The following is a 23,201-nucleotide window of genomic DNA, read 5'->3' on the forward strand; positions in this document are numbered from 1 at the left end:
CTAATGAAAGGTGGGCATGTTAGAGGGGAGATGTTTGATGTATGAGACACCGAACCAATGCAGACTAAACTGAGCAGAAAGAGCAAGCAATCACTTGTGCATAATAGATTTTTGAGCGGATATCCCGTATACTGAGACCTTTAGCAGGTTCCATAGGAGGTACTGACAGGCTCACTGGTACCCAGAGTACCACATTAGTAAGCCCTGCTGTGCATGCAGATCAAGCAAGCAATATAGAGGCAAGACATCTGAATATTGTTTATAAAGTTCTGCATGTTCATATTAATATAGCTGTCAAGATTGACCTGAGAACCAGAAATTTGTTGCTCCAGCAAGTTTCTGGGCCAAACACGAAGCCTCTTATAGCCGTTCATGTCCAGGAGGGCCAGCTTATAGTTTGAGAATACTAAATATTCAGAACCATTTCTGAGGGGGGTTGGAAGAGATGACTTCGGGGTCCATTACAACTCTACCATTCTATGAAGGTGCAATTCTGATATTTACCATATAGAACATAGAACTGAAAGCTCCCAGTTCTAGCCTCAGCAGCTTCTTGCCAGTGGAGAATTACTCAGTAGGCAGCCTAAGCTCATGTTTAGGGCACCAGCAAAGCAGGGACGTGCACACACACACAAAATTTGTTAAATAATTATTTGATATTTCAAAATAGTCACCATGCGAAAAATCAGAACTTGGTTAGACTTCCTTACACCCCACGGCACACTCTTCCCCCATTTTTCTGTTCTCTTTTTGTTACTGATGTTGAATCACCCCTTCAGCTCTATCAAACTTGAGGCCTCTGAGAGTTAAGCACACAGTTAAACAACAAATCTAAAACGTAGCCCCTCCACAAGGACAAGACTCAGGCCATCTTCTACAGTTGGAAACTGTAGCAGTTCCAGCTGACTATACATTAGAAATTCCTGAATATTGCAGAGTCTTTACTTTGGTCCATCTCTTATAATCAACATGTCTGCTCTTGTCACTTGGGAAACAGTTCAGCGTGTACTACTGTACCCCTCATATTATTAGAGCATTCGCTCTTTTATAGATTTCACCTATATTAACTAAATTTCCAGGCAGACCTGATAATTTTTACACCTCCCTCCTTTTGTCAGACTCCATTAATGAAATTACTATCCAAGTGGCAAAATGGCAAAATACTTTGCTTCAGCGTGCATTACGAGGAACCCCACCAGCCCCACTAGCGTTCAGCAACCCTTTCTAGGTGACTGTGAATGTGCTGCAACCCCCCCCCCCCAATATCATTAGCTTTTCACTGTGCTGTCAATTCCTAACCGTCCTCCACTGTTCTGAAAATTGCAACTATATTTGTTTGACTGTGACTTAGTGGCTGAGCTGTGATGGTAATAAGAAAGAAAGAATTGCATATGGGCAAGTGGGAACCACAATCTTTTCAGTGCTTAGGGCAGGCATAGGCAAACTCGGCCCTTCAGATGTTTTGGGACTACAACTCCCAGCATCCCTAACTAACAGGACCAGTGGTCAGGGATGATGGGAGTTGTAGTCCCCAAACATCTGGAGGGTCGCGTTTGCCTATGCCTGGCTTAGGGCCTCTGAAGGTCTCAATCTAGCCGCCTTCTTACACTAGTGTATGGCCAAATTCAGACCTATGTGATAGGTCATATGTACAGGCTTCTTCATTCACTTCAATGGCAAGAGTGGCTTGTGTGGAGCTTCTGCTATTGAAATTCATTATTCTTATTCATACTTATGCACAAAAGTTCTAAAAGAGCTCTTGCACAGAGGCATACCTTGGATCCCTTGCGCCTTTGGCAAGGAGCTGTACCAGTGTCCTGTTCCACACACACACACGGCCTTCCCAATAACTTTACTGCAATAGTCACATTGGAAATTACTACATTTTATATGACCCAAGTCCCCGATGCATCTGGAGTGAGGGTGAGGCAAGGAGGAAGGGCACAAAATTGCACCTTTGTGTCGTGGCACAAGAAGGATGGGAAGCTTCTCCTGCGGCATTGGCATACACATACGCCATGCACACCAGTGTCTCCAGTGGTCTACCTTCGTACTGCCTTGCCATTTCTCCTACCGCTCGGCTCCCAGCTTTTGTCTGAACTCATGACCTTACATAGATAACTGGAGACAGATTTCTGGAGTGATTTTTGTCCCCCTGCTTGGGTCTGCGGTTTCACCAGCCCCTAGGTAGGCCTCTGCTCCTGCATGACCAAATGATATCACCATGTTTTTGTTCTGTTCTTGCAGATATAAGGCTGTTCTTTCAAATATAAGGCTGCATATGCACCATACATTTGTTTTTCCAAAGAAATCTGAGAAGTAGTTTATACTTTTCAGAGCTACGATTCCAAACACCATTAACAAATTACAATTCCCAGGATTCTTTGGGGGTGTATGGGCTTCAAATGTCTTTTACTTGTACGGTATGTACACAGCTTTATTAGCAAGCTGCAAGACCCAAGAAGCAAAGTATAAGCTGGAGCACACTTTGGCTATCTTGCTAAGCCTTTAATATATTTTTTTCAGTTTTTAATGTATTTCAGAAAATGCAGGATCTCAAAATCAGAATCTCTTTGTTATTCACTTTGGTTGATACAGACTCAAAGTTAAGATTGGTTCATCAGTTGTCATAGTAACAGACCAATTTTAGAATCTGTTCTTCTGGCATTTAGTTAACAGAGGAAAGTGATAACATTTGGTTACTTTTAAAATATAAACTTTAGTGCAGCTCTGCTTAAAAGAGTCCCTCATTCAGGTGCAGATAAGCACACAAATAGGAAACAGTTGAAATGTACATTCAAGAAACACTTCACTGAAAGGCCAAGGGATGTAGCCAATAAAGCTGTTTCATTGGCACAAGGACTTTGGCCTGTGCAACGAGACTTCCTCTTCCCATGCCCCCTCCAGATCTGCTCTAGGTTCCCCCCCTCCCCAACCAACCAGAGAAGATTAGGGAAGGGGAGGGTTAAGAAGTTCCATTCCATAGGCTGAGGTCCTTGGGCTACTGGGCAATTTAGTTGAACACCACCCTTAACATTTTGGGAGAGATGACTTTCTATTCATAGTTAGAATTGCTTGTTAGGATTTTTAATAGAAGATTAATTTAAAATCACCGTCTTTTATAGACCACGTCTTCACGAGTCACTGTGTTTTCCTGCTCACTTTCCTGCTAATAAAGACAGAGCAATGTTTGCTACAGCCAAATTCTGAATTTGCCTCTTCATAATATTAAAAATTGTGTTCCTTTTTGTAGATGTGCTGCAGTAACTTAAGTTTAATCCTGGCAAATGTATATAGAGTTGGCAGAGTTCACATAAGTTTCTGGACTTTTTTGCATGATGGAGGAATGATGCATCTCCATCTCTCTCTCTCTCTCTCTCTCTCTCTCTCTCTCCCCTCCCCCAACCTTTCACCAGTCAGATGATAGGACATGTGAGCTGGGCACTCCATGTTGGTGCCTGCTTATGTGGAGGTATCATTCATGCAGGTTTTCTCATATACCTTTTGTTTTGAGGAAGAAAATGCTATCAATTAGCAGCAAAGGATTTTATGGTGAAAAGTACCTGTGGTTTTAATTTGAGTTATGCAGTATCTTGCATTGAGTCACTGGCAGACAATAATTGTGTCTATAGACATTCAAAAAGCTTTCAATAAAGTATGTCACCAAAGGTTCCTAAGTAAGATTTGTAGTCATAGAATGAGAGGGCAGGTACTCTTATGAATCAGTAATTGCCTAAAGAACAGGAACCAGAGAGTAGGAAGAAGTGGATAGTTCTCCCAATAGAGGGATGTAGAAAATAAAGTCCCCAGAATATTGGTATCTCCAAACTTGATAAATGAGTACTAAAATAACGAGATCATTGTAAAGTGTAAAGTGATGTACATTGGGGCAAAATTTTCTTAGTTTCCCATATACACTGATGCGTTCTTAGCTGACAGTCACTAACAAGGAACAAGACCTTAGGGTTGTAGGGTCACTGAAAGAAGATCGTGACCTGATGAAGACTGTGTGGCAGCTGTGAAAAAGGTGAATTACGTATCTGAGATCATTAGCAAAGGGACTAAAAACTGCCAATATCAGAATGCAGATCTATACTACACTTGGAATACTGTGTACAGTTCACATCAAAGGATACTGAAGTGTTGGAAACAAAACTGATCAAGGGATGGAGCAACTTCCCAGTATGGAAAGGCTGCAACATTTGGGACTTTTCAATTAAGAGAAAAGGCAAGTTAAGTGAGAATGTGGTAGAAGTGTACAAGACTGATATGCATGGTGTAGAGAAACGTTTTTATCCATTTATCATGGGTACTAGAACTCAGGATCACCCATTGAAGCTGAATGTTGGGAGTTTCAGGACAAATAAAAAGAAGCACTTCTTCAAACAGAGCATATAATTAAAATACAGAATTTGCTTCTACTGGGGAGGCTTAGGTGAGGCTTATCTTCCTTATCATGGAAGATAAGGTTAAGTTCTCCCACCACTGTTGGAAGCAGTATCCCTTTATCTATGAGTTGCGGGGAGAGTGCAGCTCAGGCCTTGCTTCCTATGGGCACCTTTTAGGACATCCTGTGAGAACAGGATGCTAGATGAGATGGCCACTGGCCTCTGACCCACAAGGGCTCTTAATGATCCTTAATGGGTATGTGTTTCCAAATTCATTTCCCAAGGGTTTCTTTATCACCAGCTGCATTTACACACATGGAATCAGCAAAGAACACTTCGGTGAACAGTGTCACTTGGTCTTGAAACCTGTGTATGTGGTGTCTGAGCTCCCAAGGCTAGCCTTTCCAGCTTAGCTGCCTTCTCCACCAACACGCCTTTGTAACCTTGGGCTCAGATTGTTTGTTCTATCTGTTGTAGGTAGGATGGGGTGGGCTGCGTGAGACTCTCGGCAATCCTAGGAGATAGTGCTTTTCCAGAAACATGATTAATCTCAACAGAAAAGTTCCAGTGCAATATGCAGAATATTTCAGTGAAATTCTAGTTTCTATAGTAACTAGCTCCTTCCTCCTCTAGTAAATGGTTAGTGTTGCTGTGCTTTGGAAATGAGTAGGAGGATGAAATGAATATAAAAGGACACTGTAGAGCTGTGTACAAGCAAAGTAAAATAATAGCTTTAGCTGAGGGCTGTTTCCCTTTCCCCCTTCATTACAATATGCAACATACACAAACAGCTGTTGCCCTCCCCATAAAGATGAACATGTTTTTTCCATAGGAATAATAAAAAAAACTCATTAAGGCTCCACAATTTTAAGTGAAGGCCTTTAGAATTAAGTTTGCCATAGTCTATTCAAAATTCTGAACATGCTGTACTTTCTGCTGTCAAGATAGTATTTTGTGAAATTATGGCGAAATGTGGGCAAGCCAGTATTTTTCCCCAGCCCCATAATAGGCTCCATGCACTTGAGAGAGCCTATTGGTGATTTACATGTTGATGATTGTGGAGCTTAATCAGATTCTTCTGAGCAAACTTTGTGAAGTCACTGTGAAAGAGATAGATAAGACCAAACATAAAACTGCCCACAGTGTTTGCTTACAGTTCATTGCCATCTAAATGACAGCTTAACTTTGCCAACATTTGTAAACCACATCTTGATTTTATCGCTCATGTGTCAGTGAGATGAAACACAATAATAAAGTCAGATTTGTAATTTAAGTGACTTTTACCGAACAAGTATTCTGTTCCAAGGATGAGAGAAATTCCTTTTCCAGCTTTCTTATACAGTATTATCATAGTTTAAGGCTCACATTTAAATAATTAATTTTGGCGTTGTTTTCTTCTTAAGATATGTGTTGAGGCTGTATTTTAAGGCTAGCTTGAAAGTTTGTGCTGAAACATGACATATAATGTTGGGGGGAAAAATCAAAGAGTAGGATTCTGACTAAATGAAGGAACTGGGCTTGCTTATTATGTATGTGGTCGATTCAAATCAAGTCTTTAGAGAACAGGATAGGAAACACATAAAACACATTATTAGGATGTGTTTACTATTGTCATGGTGATGTCTGGTAATTTAAACCCAAAGAAGTGTAGCCCAGTCTTGTACATGTTTACTGAATTCTCCAGGTAGTTGTAGCCCTAACTAGATCTACTCAGAAGTAAATCCCATTGAATTCAGTGGGACCTGATCTCAGGTTAACGGGATTAGGATTGCAGTTTTAGTTTTTATAGGACTACTGCCTTGACATAGTTATTTTCTTCTTTATCCCTTATCCAATATAATCTGTTCATATGTTGTGATAAATACTTTTTTGCACTCATGGGAACTGTATCATTCAAGTGAGTGAAATAATGTGTGAATGAATAACAGCATCTGGGATCTCTAGTACTTTTCAGTTTCTGTGGTTGTCAACAAATGTATGTTGAAGACTATGGTAGTTACAACAGTTAAGATTCCATTTACAGGAATGTAGCCCCAAAGTAGCTTTAATGGGTTTAAGAATAGGCTTAGTGATAACATCTACAGTCTCTGATAAATGGATTTGGCCAGAGATCACTACGCTGACCTCCAGGTTTAGTAGTCATATGAATTACTACAACTGAAATGGTATAAGAGTATAAGGCAGCAATCCTGTAACCATCTCCCTGAGAGTAAGCACTATTGGACTCAATGCAACTTGCTTCTGAGCAGACATATATATAGAATTGTGCTGTAAAACAAAGTCTGAAAATAATTTAGAAAATGCTATTATGCTGCACGTTTCCATAAAAGAAGATATAACAGATTCAATGCCCTTGAAATTGCATGCCTTTTTGAATGGGGACCCCCCCCCAAAAAAACCTTTTCCTTTTCTTATCCAGTTTTTTCTTTTGCTGGAGGGCTTTTTAATGGATATGTATGTAGATTTAAAAATGGACACCCCCCCAATCTAAATTCTACAATCCATTCTATTGTGTAAGAACTTTATTATCTCATGTATTGGCCATGTCTTTATGGTGTGTGCATGTATGTATGAATGAGAGAGGTGGGGATAGAAGGTATTGTAATTGCTCTGGTGATTGACAAAAATTGGAATTTGATGCAAACATAACCCAGGTTCCCTGACTCTCATAGAAATCTACTGTATAGAAAGACACAGGAGCCCACTGACTGCAAGCTAACCAAGGCTGAAATCTAAACTCACCTGGGACTAAACACCATTGATTTCAATAGGAGTTGTTTCCGAGTAGGCATTGTTAGGCTTGTGCTGTAAGTCAAACAAGTTATGAAGTTCTTTACACATGTGAGCAGGCTCTGTTTTGCGATTTGGAAGGGAGGATTTGTAGTTGGAGCCAGGAATGTAAGAGACAAAGAGAAGCCCTGTATTTGGCGGAATAGATGAATGTGAGAATTCCCATTTTCTACATTTGAATAACCCACAGACTGGGGGAAATACAATTTTCCGTGGAAGCTGGGAATATCTCCATACTACCTGAATTGTATCAAGTATCCCTTCTCTTTTATGCGTTTGTAGCTGCCACTGAAAATACCCTTCCCCAGTCTGAGAAAGTTCTCCTCATAATGATATGCTTTTCTGCTTCTTAGACCAAAAGCCTCATTGTGGTTCTTGTAATGTGTCATTTATTTTATAAATTATGCAATTTGTGTATTGTTAAAGAAATAATGTTAAACTGAAGTAAAACAGAGGCTAAGCCTCATAATTCAATGAACAGAAATATCCTCCCTATTGGTAGAAAGCTATTTGGCAATGCCTACCTGTGCCACTCTTCATCCCAATCTCCTATATATATTTGTAGAAAAATGTGCAGTTCTTTTCCAAAAGCTTCTAAGAGAACTTTTTATGCACAATTTTGCAAACCATAAGGAAATTAATAAGAAGAAGCCTGAGATAACCTTTATACTTCTCAACAATTTAAGTAAGTTCCTGTCACAGCTGCTATAGACACTTATTTCCTGTGTGTGTACATGAGCTTCAGATCACTCTGAACGTATAATGCAGGCATTGTTGGAACAGACCAACTTCATATCTTGATGGCATAAATTGACTTGCACTGTAATTCTTACAGTAATTAAAAGAACAATAAATTTTCAGAGGAACTAAATCTTCGGAAATACAGGTTTGAAAATGCCAACCCGACAGTGATTTATTCTTTGATTATACTGGATACAGCGCAAATATCACTTGGATACATAACAGAATTAATTAAACTAGTTTGATAGGATCTCTACTTTTGGGTGGGTGGGCATGTAGGGGAACAAAATACATGGGTGGCTATCTTGTTCCTCCTTCCTCCTCTTCTCTTCTTAGTGTCTGGAACCTGTACTGTAGTTTTGACCAGCTGTGGTTAGAACAAACCACAGTTCCTTGAGATTGTACATACCGGAATTTGGGATCAGAGGTTTGTTTTAAAGTGAAAGCTTTCTCTCTTTCTGCTCTCACTTGCGGAGGAGGAGATGAGAGGGAGAGAATGCAAGGAAAGTAGTAGTAGTAGAGGTACTCATTCACTATCATCTTGATATCTGAATCAGGCCTAAGACTCATTGAACCAGGTAGCAGGTACCTGTTAGGATAGCATTCAGATGACCAGTTTATTTTGCATTCATCCTGATTGTGTCCACAAAGTTTGCTGGGAGGTAGTATATGATATTGGTTATGATCTGTTTACAGGGAGATAATATGATTTTGCATCAAGCAATTGTTGTTGCACACTTTCCAGTGCATTTACTCATCACCTTCCTAACATCAAAAAGTCTGTTTCGTTTTGTTTTGAAAAAGAGGGTTTGTTGCACAAGAGCACCAAATTCACTTTAATTGCACCACCTGAAGGCTCGTATGCAATTGAATTTCACCCACAAAATAAATACTGTTTGTAAATGGCCCACACTGTACACATTGCTATGCCAACTCAGTGTCACAAAATATTGTTTAGCCTTCCATATGCAACACCCTCCCTTAATTGTTTGGAGTTTAATGCATTTCTTTCATATGATTTACCTGTATGTTCAGCAGCACAGCCTGTTTTAAAATAAACCCTCCTTTATTGAAGTATCTGCTTAAATCATAATGCCTTGCATGACAAAACCCCCAAAAGATTCATTGGATTTGAAATCTAATGCCAGTGATTTTAAATATAGGAGGCTCATATACAGAAAGTGTTTATTACAATCCGGGGTCCCCAACCTTTTTGGAGCATGGAGGCACATTTGGAAATCCACAAAACCATTGTGGCCCCCCACAAAAATACATATTTCACTGACAATAACCAGTGATACCCAGAACCCCCAGGCAAAACATGCACACCCACCCCAAAATAAATAGACAGAAAATTAGACAACCCCCAATGAAACAACCATAAAAGGCCAAAACTCATTTTTTTAAAAAATGAGAAGGGTCAAGAGGGCTTTGTTGAGTAGCAGGGATATCTGTTTCTGGGGTGTTGTGGTACTCACAGGGACATGTTGGGGACCCCAGAATTACATGCAATTCATTTTCACTTTCCTCCTCACCAACTCAGAATTGAAATGCCCAAACTATATGCTGACTTAATCCTAATATGTTTTAGTGCCCATAAGTGATGAAGAGGAGGGAGATATGCTCTTTGATAGCATTGCCAAGTCTGCCATTGATCCCTTCGACACATCTTCTGGATCTGTACAGTTGATTGCCATAAAGCCTGTAGCTTTGCCTCCCGCACACACATCTTCAGACAGGAATCAGGAAACTGCTGTCCTTAACGGAGAGGTAAGATTATATCCAATAAAGTTGTGTAATCATTTATGCATTGGCGGGTCTCTAAAGCAAGTGCTCAGAGGAGGGTAATACAGGGCAGCTGGCTACCAGATCCGATTGACACTGGTTGGAAAGCTAACCCCCGGTAGGGAATGTTTTGTGACTTGTGGTGCTGACAGGTTGCATGTGGAGCTGCCTAAAAAAGGGGGAAATGTCAACTAAAGACCATTCAGGTTGTGGTTGCAATCTCTGAATGGAAGGTTGGGGGGGGGGAAAGAGGGGGGAGTGTCCTCTGTTGCCTTTTGGGACTGCTAAGATGGGGTAATTTCATTATGGTGAAATCATGCAAAAAGTTATTTTATCCTTTCTGTATTGCCTTATGCAAAAATTATCCATAGTCATACTACTCAGTATGTATGACAGATAGAAGAAGAACAACAGCAAAACTACGAAGAAGGCCCCCTCTGTCGATCTTAGAATTTAAGAATGCATGCAGGGATGGAGGTGATTATCACTTATTTGGTGGCATAAGTTGTTTAGGGCTACAAACACATAGGTAAGCAATTTGCCTTGGGATCAGAAGTGAAGTAGCAACCAGAACAGCTGTTTTAGAACAGTGGTTTTGTGAGTTCTCCACCCAAAAAACATTTTCTTGCTTTCACTTACTTGTACAAGGAGCAACAGTCAGTATTCAATAATATCCCCCCCTCCCCATCGAAGCACCATATATATTTAATTACATTTAACTTTAAAGTAATGTAAATTATATGAATTCTAAATGGAATCCCTGCCAGTAATCTGGCTGCTGCATTTTGGACCTGCTAAAGTTTCTGGGTCATCTTCAAGTGCAGCCCCACATACAGGTGTACGCCATAATCATCATAATTATAACAAATAAAGGCTTGATATATCTCGCTTTGCATGTCATGAGTCTATCTCATATATTAGTTTCACCTTTTAAGTTGAACTTCTGAAATAAATGAACTTTCCCACAATACAGTGGTGCCTTGCAAGACGAAAATAATTTGTTCCGCGAGTCTCTTCGTCTAGCGGTTTTTTCGTCTTGCGAAGCACGGCCATTAGCGGCTTAGCGGCTTAGCGGCTTAGAAAAAGGGGGGGGGAACTTGCAAGAACTCGCAAGACGTTTTCGTCTTGCGAAGCAAGCCCATAGGGAAATTCATCTTGCGAAGCACCTCAAAAACGGAAAACTCTTTCGTCTAGCGAGTTTTTCGTCTTGCGAGGCATTCGTCTTTTGGGGCACCACTGTATTCTCATTTTTCGAATTTCACCTGTAGAGTGCGCTACAATAATCAAATCTGGAAGTGACCCAAGTATAGATTACAGCAGCACATCATTTGTCCGAAAGAGGCCATAGCTGGCAAATGAGTCAGAGCTGGCCACTTGAGTCTCCAGTATACAGGAGTACTCCCAAGTTATAGACCAGTTCTGTGGAAAGGAAATTCCACCATCTAGGAACTGGCACAGATAATGCATTCTGAGGGTTATGAAACTACCAAGAGGACTTCTGCTGATCTTAATACCTGTAGTTTCACATATTTGGGGCCTAAGTCATTTTTGAATAGTTGAAGTTTCCTAGTTGTCTTCAAGGGCAGCCCAATGTAAAGCACATTGCAGTAATCCAGCCTGGAGGTTGCCAGAGTGTGAAGTACCGTGACCATGTCATCTCTGCCCCAAAAGGGCTGCAGCTGGCAAACCAGCCATAGTTGAGAAAGGCATTCATAGCCCATAAAGTCCACCTGAGTCTCCAGTGAGTGACAATGTGGGACCCAAGAGCACTCCTAAGTTACAGACTTGGCTCCTTCCAGGGGAATGTACCCAGTCCAGGACTCCCTGGTCTCCCCATATTTCTTTCCACATTCATATTTAAACTGATGTATATTAGATATTTGTCAATTGACACCGAAGACCTGCAAGAGGGGAAAATTCCCACAATTTGCACATAGTGAAAGGGGACAGCCTTTCCTTATTTTATTCAGCATTCCATACAGCAGGCCCTGTTCGCGCAATGAATGCATACTTTACATAAAAGACCTATTTGTTTAAAAACTTAATTCTGATGCAAAGTTGTGGTTGGAGGGATATAGCCTAAGATATAGGGCAGGGGTAGCCATCATAGTACCCTCCATCAACCATGGCTAGCATGGTCAACAATCAGGGATGATGGGAGCTGTAGTCCAGCATCATCTGCAGAGCACTATTTTGTCTATTCTCAGTATAGAGAAAGGGCTAGTTACATCTTCACATTACTGCACATTGTGATAAGAGCCAATCCAGATCATGAACTCACATTTTCATTGGCTAAAGTGAATGCTGTTATAAATAAAACAGATTGAAATTCCCCACAGTCAGCTGCCTGCTCCCTGCTGTAAATCACTGCTCACACATGTGGTCTGCTCATGTTAGTAATGGTAATGAACACAGATGAGTTTGAGGTTCTTCTTCCATAACCTGGAAAAAAACTTGCAATGTACGATTTTCCATTATAGGCACTTAGAGCAGTGATCTTGCATGCATTCATTGCTATGACATTTCACTGCCAATGTGAGTAGACTGTTAACATGATTTGCAGAAGTGAGCTGGGAGTTGAATGTAAGAGAACTGTCAGATTTCCTTGTTATTTTGAGATTTGCCTGATGCTGAGGTCTGGCATAGGTAGTTGAGGATAGTGTCCCATTTTTATCACCATTGTAAACTATGGATTAGACACTACTGCCTGAGGTTTCATCTAGGGATAGTTGCCAATTTTACCAAAAAGGAAACTTAAATGCCTACTCATACATAATCTATAGGCTATAAAATAATTGGCCAAAAGTCAACAAGCCTTAATCAGAGGGTTAATCTGAACAAATAGATTTGATTATAATAAGTATTTTTTGTTTGTCAGGTTAACAAAGCCTTGAAGCAGAAATCTGATATAGAGCACTATCGCAACAAATTACGCCTGAAAGCCAAGCGAAAAGGCTATTATGACTTTCCCCAAGTTGATAATAACAAGGGCTTAGCAGACAGAAAAAAGATGTATGAAAAAGCACAAAATGAAATAGATCATATTTTGGATGCTGATACGGATGGATCTTCTCCGTTTGTAGAACCCAAAAACAGGTGAGTATTTGGTATATATTTTTGTCATTTCTCACATTATTTCCACCTCTACCATAAAAAGGCAAGTCGTGAGGAGTAGTGTCAATTGGTAGAATGGCAGCATGAAGTGATAAGTTTTTTTTTTTTTTGCGTGTGAAGAATGTTCCCATGTCTGCCATCTTTCCTCTGTTTAGTGATTTGCCATTTCCTTGAGATGATTGGTACTTTATTTATGAATGTATTAAGCTGTAATATGATGATAAAAGAGTTGAAAAGCAATATGGCTGTTGGGATAACATTCTCTTTTTTCCTGCCTATTGATCAAACCTCAGAATTACTATTATCTCTTGACAACAGGAGAGGGATGGTGGTCTGCCCTGGAGTGTGCTGTGCTACATACAGTACTGTGGATTTTGGAAAAATAGATGACAGTGCAACAACTTTCAAATGCTGATGTTACAAACGAATGACTTCTCCATTTTTGCCCATGTTAGCAAAAAGCAAAAGTCAAATACTTTTTAGGGATGTAATTGTTGTTATATGAATGGAGTCATACCTTTCTCTTAAAATGAATGGTCGAGTATATGCTGAACCCTATTTTTATAGAGCAGGGTTTCCAAAATTTGAGTCTCCAGCTGTTTTGGGACTACAACTCCCATCATCCCTAGCTAGCAGGAACAGGAAACCCTGCTGTAAAGAGCTTTAGATAGGTGAGTCTGTGGGTTGCATTGCCCCCCCTCCTCATTTTTTGATGTAATTAATAAATTATTAATGGCTTTGTATTAAAACACTAGGTAATATGTGGCCTCTGTTGGAATTTTCTGTATTTTCTTAATGTTCCCCATCTGAATTTGTTGCTTTCTTAGTTCAGTATACAGTACTTATTCTTATAAGGACAGATAGTTGTGCTGGTGTCTCTTAGTATTGTAATAAACAAGAACCATTAACTTTTATGCTGGCCATTAATTTTTTTATTGCGGCTGTCCTTCATGGGCTTTTGACTGTAAGATAAGCAGAACGACTCCAGCACATAGAAAGTCAGAAGTTGTATGGATGTCATACAGAATGCTCAGTTCTACTATGCAAGGCTTAGGAAGAAAATATCATTTTCTCTCTGACACCCAGCTGCCAATTAGAAATTGCAGGTTTTGAAACAAAAATTCCCATCCATTGTCTGTCAAGCAAGCAGAAGTGTCTAGAAAGAGCTTTTCTGCTCAAAAGCAATAAGAATTGAACTGTTACTCTGTTGTCACCTGTTTTCTCAGACCAGGAGGGATTAGGAACTGTTAAGCGAGTTTTCTACCTGGAATTGTTTGCAGTTCTTCCTCCAGCCCATATAGGTATCCCTCAATCAGTACCTGAGATGCAGGGCTCTCCACTTAAGATCTGCCTGCAACGCCTGTGCAGAGAAGTCAAGGGAAATGTAGCATATGGTTTCTGGAATATCTTTGTATATAAAGAATGGTGAGATCCAACAGCTTTAATGTAAATTGGAGCCTGGATAAAATTAAATAAAAAAGAAAATAAGTGCCCGAGAAACATAATTCTAAGGCCATTCAGGTCAGCAAAGAAGAAAGATTCTTGATTGGTTGGTCTGGTGCCATTGCTGGGACATTAGGGCTTTGCACAGGTCTCCAGTGGAGGAGGCAAGTGGAATTGTTACATATGCATAGTAGAAGATAAGATAAAGTTTGAATTATACAGTAGCTTCTTCTATTAGCATAGGCTATCTTAGGAATATAAATGAAGCAGACAGAAATTTTATATTAATGTACACAGTGGAAGTGATATAGCCCTGGAATCATGACTGGAAGGTTAGAAAGTATCAAAGGAGCAAGAAATCCTTAACGCCTATTTAGCATGAAGTTTTACTATTGAGCCAGTAAATTTTATTATGTACTCTGGGATTTGCTTGCTGGTGCACAATGTAGAAAGAGGCCACGGTGTATGTGTTCCACGATTTTTAATGTTTTATTTGTTGTTTTAGAGAAAGGAACTTCCTTATTCTAATCCATTTTGCCCAATGATTCACTCACAAATAGTGAAAAAGGTTTTTGTGTGTGTTTGTGGGTAGGGAATATTCACAAATTCAGACGTTATTCAGGATTGGATGTCATTTTGGGTTAGTAATACCCACCTTTTGCAGAAGGGCATTAAATTACAGGTATTTTATCTTGTTTACTTAGTAGAGAAGTTCAGATTTTAATCAATTAGATCTTAAAATCCTGCATATTTGCTCTTTGTAAAACAGTATACAACATCTATAGGTTAAATCATAAAGACATTAGGAATCTTTTCCTCCATATTCCTCCTCTGCAGCTACTGTTACTATTCCCTCTTGGCTTGGTACTTCAAAATGTGAAGAAATAAAACTGTCACCAAATAAATTATTCACACACTGGCCTTCGCGCATTCATATTTTTGTATAACATCACTCTAAAAACATTTACAAATTATCAGTGGTACTAAATAAACTGACTTGTACATGGACCAGGTCCCCAGCCCTATAGATTCCTCAGAGTATTGTTCGTCACGTAGTCAGTATTTTAAAATGCTGCAGTTGTATTCCCTGTCGACAATGACTAACCTATGCTTGTGCCAGTTGTTCATGTTGATACCTCCCTTCTCATTAGTGAATCTTCCTTAAATCAGCTAATTGGCAATCTCAGGGCAATTTCACAAAGACTGCTCATTATATGTACTGTTCTTGAGTCCCCCCTCCCCTTCCTTAATAGTTTCACAATTAGGTCAAGGGTGTGAATCTGCCTAAAATAATCTGAAAACAGTGTAATCTTTTAATCACAGAAGTGTAGGGCCAGTGTCAGTCCCACCCTGCTGTACCTCGCATAGGGAGGGACATGTTAAGCTGCCCTGTCCCTGGCTCCAGTAGTTCTTTGGAAAAAGGAGGTGACAGCCTACACAACAGTGCATTCTGACAGCAATTTGCCTTGGGTTTGCAGGCAGTTCTGCCCCCTGGAATTAACTCGCCCCTCTGTCCTCTAACGGTCTACAGGGGAACTCTAGAGACTTTATTCCCTTAGAAAAAATTCATACCACCTCCCTGAATTGCCTCCTTGCCTCCTTCCTTCCATATTTCTAGCCCCTTTCCCTAGAAGATAGAAGGGGGAAGTGCAACACGAATTCTACCCAATTAAGGGATTTGTGGAAGCTGGAAGCTCCCTGAAACCCCTTTGCAGAGTGTTGTTATTTCAGTCAGGATTGATTCACAGACTGGGAAATTCCAGTTGCACAATTAAAGTAGATTTGAGGTCTTGCTCAACAAACCCAGTTCCTCAGAGGATTGGGCTTTTTTGTTTTTTTAGAAAAGGAAAAGTGATGGGGGAAACGTACTGGAGGAAAATGTAGGACAATGCTTGCTTGACACAATTTTGTCTAGCCTCGCTGAAAACATATTGGGGCAGGTCTTCTGGAAGCAACCCTAGAGGTTCCTCCTGTCCCAAGTTTATTAGCCATTTACTGACCAAGCTCATTCTTGGACAAGGATAGCCTGGCTAAGATGATTAATGCACTAGTAACCTCAGGTCTTGACTATTGTAACACCCTCTATTTGGGGCTGCCCTTGTGCCTGGTCCAGAAGCTCCAGCTGCTACAAAATGCTATGGCTAGATTGTCAATAAGGACAGACTGCCATCAGCACATATCTCAACTGCTTAAAAGTTTGCGCTCACTGCTTACCGTATTTTTTGCTCTATAAGACGCACCCCCCCCCTCCACAGTGTATCTTCAGTGTATTATAAAGTTATCCTGTTGCTTGCCCCCTGAATCTAATTAAATGAATCAGTTTAGGTATAGAGACAAACTTCCTCATTTTCTTCCACTCCCTTGGGTTTGCCTCTGTTTTAGTAGTATACCGTTTTAGTAGTGGCTGGTGCCCATTGGAACTGGGAGGGCGAAAGGCAAGGAGACCGGCAATAGGTGGCGGCAGAGACAGTGGCAGACAAAGCAAACTAATCTGAGGAAAAATTTGTTGTATTAAACTTGTGCTTAGTTGTACTTTTTTTACAACCTAGTATTCTGCCTTTCTGTATGCAGATTAATGTTTCAAGGTTGAGGATTTTGTGGTACTAAATTCTTAAATAAATGACTTTATACATTTGCAATGAATGGATGAAAATTCTAGCATTTCCACATTTTCCTCCCTCACCTCAGACCAGTCCCACTAAGATCTCTCTACAGGTCTCATGATACTAAACAAATGTGACAATATGCTAGTTAGGTTATTCTCTTTCTGTTGAAAGCAAAATAATAATAATAATAATAATAATAATAATAATAATAATAATAATAATAATAGTGTTTTGTTCATGCACTAGAGCAGGGAAAAGTAAAGCCCCCCCAAAGGCATTAGGAAATATGATTCTACAGCAGGCACCCCGAAACTATGCCCTCCAGATGTTTTGGGACTACAGTTCCCATCATCTCTGACCACTGGTTCTGTTAGCTAGGGGTGATGGGAGTTGTAGTCCCAAAACATCTGGAGGGCCAAGTCTGGGGATGCCTGTTCTAGAGCCTTCAAGACCCACCAGCATTATAATTTGCACTCATGGTCTATGTAGATGCCCCACTCTGGCCTTCAGACCTGCTGTTCAGCTACGAAGTAGGTCAGAAACTCTGCCTCCCACTTTTATCTTAGCTTCTGTCTTGCTTATTTTCTGCCCCCAGTGAGTCATCTGATAGATGTTCATTGTTAGTCTGGTTTATTGTCAAATTTGTGTCACAGAGAAAAATGGGCACCTTTCCTGCATCCATCATCCGTTTCCACAGCATAGAGCTCTGTCATAGCTGTGGGACAATTGCTTGATTTCCTTAGAAATAACTGGAGAGCTTCAGATTAAATGATGCTACTTATTGATGTTCTTTATGGACTATGTGTACTGACGGTATAGTGATAACCAGTGCCTTTTTTTTCTTAAAAAAATGTTTAGGGGTACTCTCATTTTCCTACTCATATTGAAATACTGCAACTCAATGAGGCAAAACTTAGATTCACGAAATGTTTAGGGCTATGCCTACCACTTCGTCCACACAGAAAAAAAGCACTGGAGATAACAAGATATGGGAGATTTAGGACTGGTTCTTTTGTGCTAGATCTGGGGCTGATGGGAGTTGTAGTCCAAAACAGTTGGGGGACACTAGGTTGGTTAAGGCTAGTATGAACTGTGTTATGAACTGTGTTATTAGAAGTGTATTGTTTCTTGAATGCTATTTCTTAAAACAAACGTAGCAGTTTTTAAGAAGGTTGACTCTGTACAGTGGTACCTCGGGTTACATACACTTCAGGTTCCAGATGCTTCAGGTTACAGACTCCGCTAACCCAGAAATATTACCTCGGGTTAAGAACTTTGCTTCAGGATGAGAACAGAAATCGTGCAGCGGCGGCACAGCAGCAGCAGGAGGCCCCATTAGCTAAAGTGGTGCTTCAGGTTAAGAACAGTTTCAGGTTAAGAATAGACCGCCAGAACGAATTAAGTAATTAACCCACTGTAGAGGATTTTGAAATGCTTACAGTGTGCTAGCAAGGAATCAGTTTGAGTGTGACATGAACTATCCACGAGTCTCTGGCAGGCAGATTGCTTGAGGAAAAGCCACCACGCAGTTACCCTTTTTGTCCTTTTGTTTGCTAATTTTGCACATCAGGTTTTTTTCATTCACATGCCGTGATCATGTGTTAGTCCCTGTCTTTGGGTGATCAGACTTCAGTCCAACAATGCAGTTGCTAAGGGTTTGGAATACTGTGCTGAAAAAGGTTGGCACCTAGCTGAATGGTTCGCTAACGTATGTGAGACAGTATGAATATGCATTGGATGATTTTCAAGCACATCGGGCAAGTCCATTATTATTGCAGGTTATTATTGATATGGAAATGAATAAAGAAATAACTGGTGTGTAGTTACATCAGTTTGAAATTGCAGAGTTATACACAAATCTTCACAAAGAAGAAGCATTTCAGTATTTGTTTGGAGTACATTGTCTAATAAATTCTAGTTGTTTGTTTCCAAGTGCTTCAATCTTTGGTCTTCATTGAAGCAATCAATATATAATTTGACTTGATGACTGCCAATGTGTAACTGAATATGCATGGGTGTGTATCTGTGTAGCCACTTAGCTTGGAGATGAGTGGGAATTGATGATTTAGAATATTTTTTTCAGAACTCAGAGCATAAAGACTGAACCGATATCCTATTATGGAAGATGTACCTCTTTACTCTGGCTTTTTACACCTGATATCTATATTTTTAGGACATGCCTTATTTCTGTAATTTTAAGTTTTAAAGTGTTCTTAGTCTCATGTTTCAATTATTGCAACCCGCCTTGGGACCTTGGGGTGAAGGGCAGGTAATAAATTGTTGTAGGCAACAACAACAACAACAACAACAACAACAACAATACTGGCCTCATTTAAATACTTTATTCTTCTGCAGGCAACAAATGAAGAACTCTGTTTACCGAAGCAGGCAGTCTTTGAACAGTCCAAGTCCAGGAGAAACTGAGATGGATCTACTTGTTACACGAGAGAGACAAAGGCGTGGTATCCGCAACAGTGGATATGATGTACGTGCATGCAAAATTTATTCACTACAAGTTGCATTGGAAGCGTAGCAAACATTAGAACGGTCCTAGCAAAACAATCTACCTAGTGTGAAAGTGCTTAATAGCCAGTGCTTTTTTTAAAAAAAAAAAAGTTTAGGGGTACTCTCATTTTCCTACTCATATTAAAATACTGCCCCTCAATGAGGCCAAACTTATATTCACAAAATGTTTAGGGGTATGCTCCCCCCCCCCCAGAAAAAGCACTGTTAATAGCTACTTCCATTTTAGCAATGGCTAGAACTGATTTTATGCAATTTTGGTCTTCAGGTTTCAGGGGGTTTTTTAATCATATATTCACTTCAGTAGAAGGCATGGGAAAGGCAGTTCCTGAAGTCAAGCTTGAATAACAGCAGTTCGTTCATTTTAAACATTCACTCAGGGACATGCCCTTTCCCAAAAGCTCAAGGTGCTTACAATCTAAGTAGATTGTTGATCTGACAATACAAGGCTGCTCCTTACAATCTTGTCGAGCCTTCCACACATTTTGTTAGTATAAAGGTAAATAACAAAAAGGAAACCCAAATTCATACACAATATTTTATTGATTCTGCTGATATGATACAATTCTGCAGTCTTACCATATCAACCAAGCTTAGAACAGGCAACTGGATCCTAAAAGCCACATCATTCTTTCGTTATTTAAACCACTTTCTAGCACCTATGGTGACAAAAACAGTCTTGGGAAAATATGTCCACCAACAGGGCCCCATCAGAAGAGCTCAGCAGCTGAAGCAAAGCATAAGGAATCTGAGGGTCCTTAAGGTTCTTTGCACCCAAGTTGTTTAGGGCTTTGTGAATTAACACCAGGCCGCATCGCAGTCAAGCCCACACTACAGTGTATTCTGTTGGCTGCAGTACAATGCTTCTTTCAAACCTAATTTCAGTGGTGGGGGAGGGATCCAGGGGACCGTGCAGATCCTGCCACTGGGTGCGTAGGTGTACCTATAGGTGCATGGTTGGTGATCCCTGGTCTTGGCCTTTTCAACGGTGGCCTACAGTGCAGCAGTTGCAAGAAAAGAAAGGTGCAAATTCTATGTTAGGGACTGAATAAAAGCAGCCCCTGCTGAATGAATACGCTATCTGCCAGATCACAAATATAGAAATCAAGGATTGTAATCCTCATGATGTATTAAATACCCTATCTATCCACTGAAATATAGTGTGCTCCTTTGCCAAGGTGAGGGAAACTATGAAACATCAAAAAAGATTCACAAGAGTACGTTTGTGATGGGATTGTCCATGTTTTGACACTGCCTGTCAGAACAAATAAATCGTAATTTGCTGTGTAACTGGGATTATGGCCTGCTATGCTCTAGTGTGCTTCACTGCAACAGAAATTTAAAGGGACAGCCTATTTTAAATCTGTTTTTAAATTTAACTGCTTCAGGTGGAAAAGGGGCTTTTAGAAAAATTACTGATAAAATGCTTGATAGAGGCAGCTTTTCTCTGACTCACTCTTTCCTGGTAGCTGTTTCCCTTTTGTAAAAGACTGTTTTGGTATGTTGTTAGCTTCCTTTGGCTTTCCTTTTGGCAACAGCAGCATGATACAAAAGTGAAGTGAAACAATTTTGCATTGGGAGGGGAGGTGTGTGCTTTATTTATTTATGGCTTGCATTTATATACTGCCTTTCTCCTAAGGCAGTTTACAATTTAAAATATTAATGCAAGCAAATAGTACAAAATGTTTTTAGGCCTACATGAGGAGCAGATGGCAGATGCTATTTGCAGAGCATCTTTTAATATTTAGTAGTATAAATGGATCCTTGTGCCTAGCTGAAAGACTGCTTGCATGTTTAGCCTATTTACATGTATAAAGTAATTTTCAAGTCCAGTGCTCTCCCACCAACAGCCTCTGTGCAAGCAATTCCCAGCTCCCTAAGTAGGTAACAGAAGTGGCAAACAGGTATTTTGAGTTCAATCCTCCCCACCCACAAATGAGAGTTTGCCATATGTTTGTAACTTGCCTAACATAATTTATTAAATATATACATTATCCTCTAATATTGAGCACCTCATAGTAGACTGAATGGAGTGCTGAACTGAGTTGTCAAATTAAATCACACCGTGAGTGAAAATGATATATATATATATATATATATATATATGCTTTCGTAGATTTTCATATATATATATATATATATATATATATATATATATATATTTCAGAACTTGCTTATAGGACTATGAAACTTTGCAGTCTGTGCTCGTGTTACACTAGCACAACTGGGGAGATGGAATGGTCCACTCACAGTGCAAATGCTGACACAGGAAGCTGCAGAGGAGGTGTGAGAGGACAGAAATAACTTATGTACCAGTGATGGGAAGGGGTCATTCTGACTGAAATGGATCTCTAGAAGTAGAGCTGGAGAGGGAGGGAGAAGTCAAGCAAGCACTGGGAATGTTGGAGTCATTTGCCCCTCTGACTTCATTTATGACATGATTCTACAACCAATTCTCTAGCCATTCATCAGCTGAATAACACGTGGTAAAAACAAAAAAAATTCCTTCCAGTAGCACCTTAAAGACCAACTAAGTCAGTTCTTGGTATGAGCTTTCGTGTGCATGCACACTTCTTCAGATACACTTCTTCAGATGTATCTGAAGAAGTGTGCATGCACACGAAAGCTCATACCAAGAACTGACTTAGTTGGTCTTTAAGGTGCTACTGGAAGGAATTTTTTTTGTTTTGACTATGGCAGACCAACACGGCTACCTATCTGTAACTCGAACACGTGGTAAAGACAATCATTTCATGGTTTCTGAAATAGCTGTCCATTATGGATAGGTGGTGATAGGCCAAATGAGGTTGGTAAAGAAAATGTAACACTTTATGAAAGTCAAATATAATCACTTCTTATGACTTAGACACAGACAGGATTTTTACTGAATTAACCCCCCACCCTTTTGCACAGTTGCCCAACTTTCTCTCTTATATCCAACAGACTGAGCCTGAAATGATAGAAGAAACAAATGTTGACCGTGTCAATGAGCCACGAAATTATAACAGAGCTCATCAAGCAAAAGGCCATTCAGAGACATCGACTCTGAGTTCCCAGCCATCCATTGATGAAGTCAGACAACAGATGCACATGCTATTGGAAGAAGCCTTTAGTTTGGCCTCAGCAGGTCATGGAGGACAGAGCAGGCAGCAAGATGCTTACAGTTCTACACAGCAGTTGCCATACTCTGAAGTTGTGACCAGTGCTCCTGGTACCATGTCTCGACCCAGAGGAGGAATACAGTGGGTGCCTACCTATAGACCAGAAGTGTATCAGTACAGTTTGCCAAGGCCTGTAAGTGACCACTTATATGTGTTTGAACTGTTTTTGAAATGCCAGAATTTAGACTTTAGGGAGTTTCTCTTCTGGCCATCACATACTTCATGGCTTGAAGATTCTGCTGGGCTGTGTGAATGATATTCAGTTTTCATCCTCATTATCATCCTCCTCATATTAAATTTCTATACCTCCCTTCATCCGAGGATCACAGGGCAGTTTATAGTATGAAAACACAAAAATACATAGCAAACAAAACAATATCCCCCCAAACCAGTTTAAAAGGCCCTAGATTGTTTAGTCAAAGTCCTGGGAGAAGAGAAGTGTTCTAGATTAGTTTTGAGATGAATAACCCAAGTTGGCTTTATCAAATAGAAATTAACTTACTGTACTTAAAATAAGCAGAGTAAGAGCTTGTCCGCATATCTGCTTGTCATGTGGGTCCGATCTTCCACTTGTCCTGTGCTTTCTAGGCACAGATCTGAGTGGTTTTTTCCATTTCTCCCACTGCTTTCCCCAGTAAAAACTGCTGTTT

The 23,201-nt window shown here is 40.1% G+C and overlaps 1 protein-coding gene across 4 annotated transcripts in view; it reads left to right on the forward strand.

Moving 5' to 3' along the window:
• Positions 1 to 23,201, forward strand: part of KIAA1549L (KIAA1549 like) — a 156,082-nt gene that overhangs the window by 109,238 nt on the left and 23,643 nt on the right. For all 4 annotated transcript variants that reach the window (XM_083724236.1, XM_083724237.1, XM_083724238.1 and 1 more), the window contains 4 exons: positions 9,511 to 9,689; positions 12,583 to 12,800; positions 19,223 to 19,352; positions 22,334 to 22,684. In XM_083724236.1, the coding sequence (XP_083580362.1) occupies positions 9,511 to 9,689; positions 12,583 to 12,800; positions 19,223 to 19,352; positions 22,334 to 22,684 (878 nt within the window). The remainder of the gene's footprint in view (positions 1 to 9,510; positions 9,690 to 12,582; positions 12,801 to 19,222; positions 19,353 to 22,333; positions 22,685 to 23,201) is intronic.

This window comes from Podarcis gaigeae (genome assembly GCF_964106915.1).
Source record: "Podarcis gaigeae genome assembly, chromosome: 1".
Classification (NCBI taxonomy): domain Eukaryota; kingdom Metazoa; phylum Chordata; class Lepidosauria; order Squamata; family Lacertidae; genus Podarcis; species Podarcis gaigeae.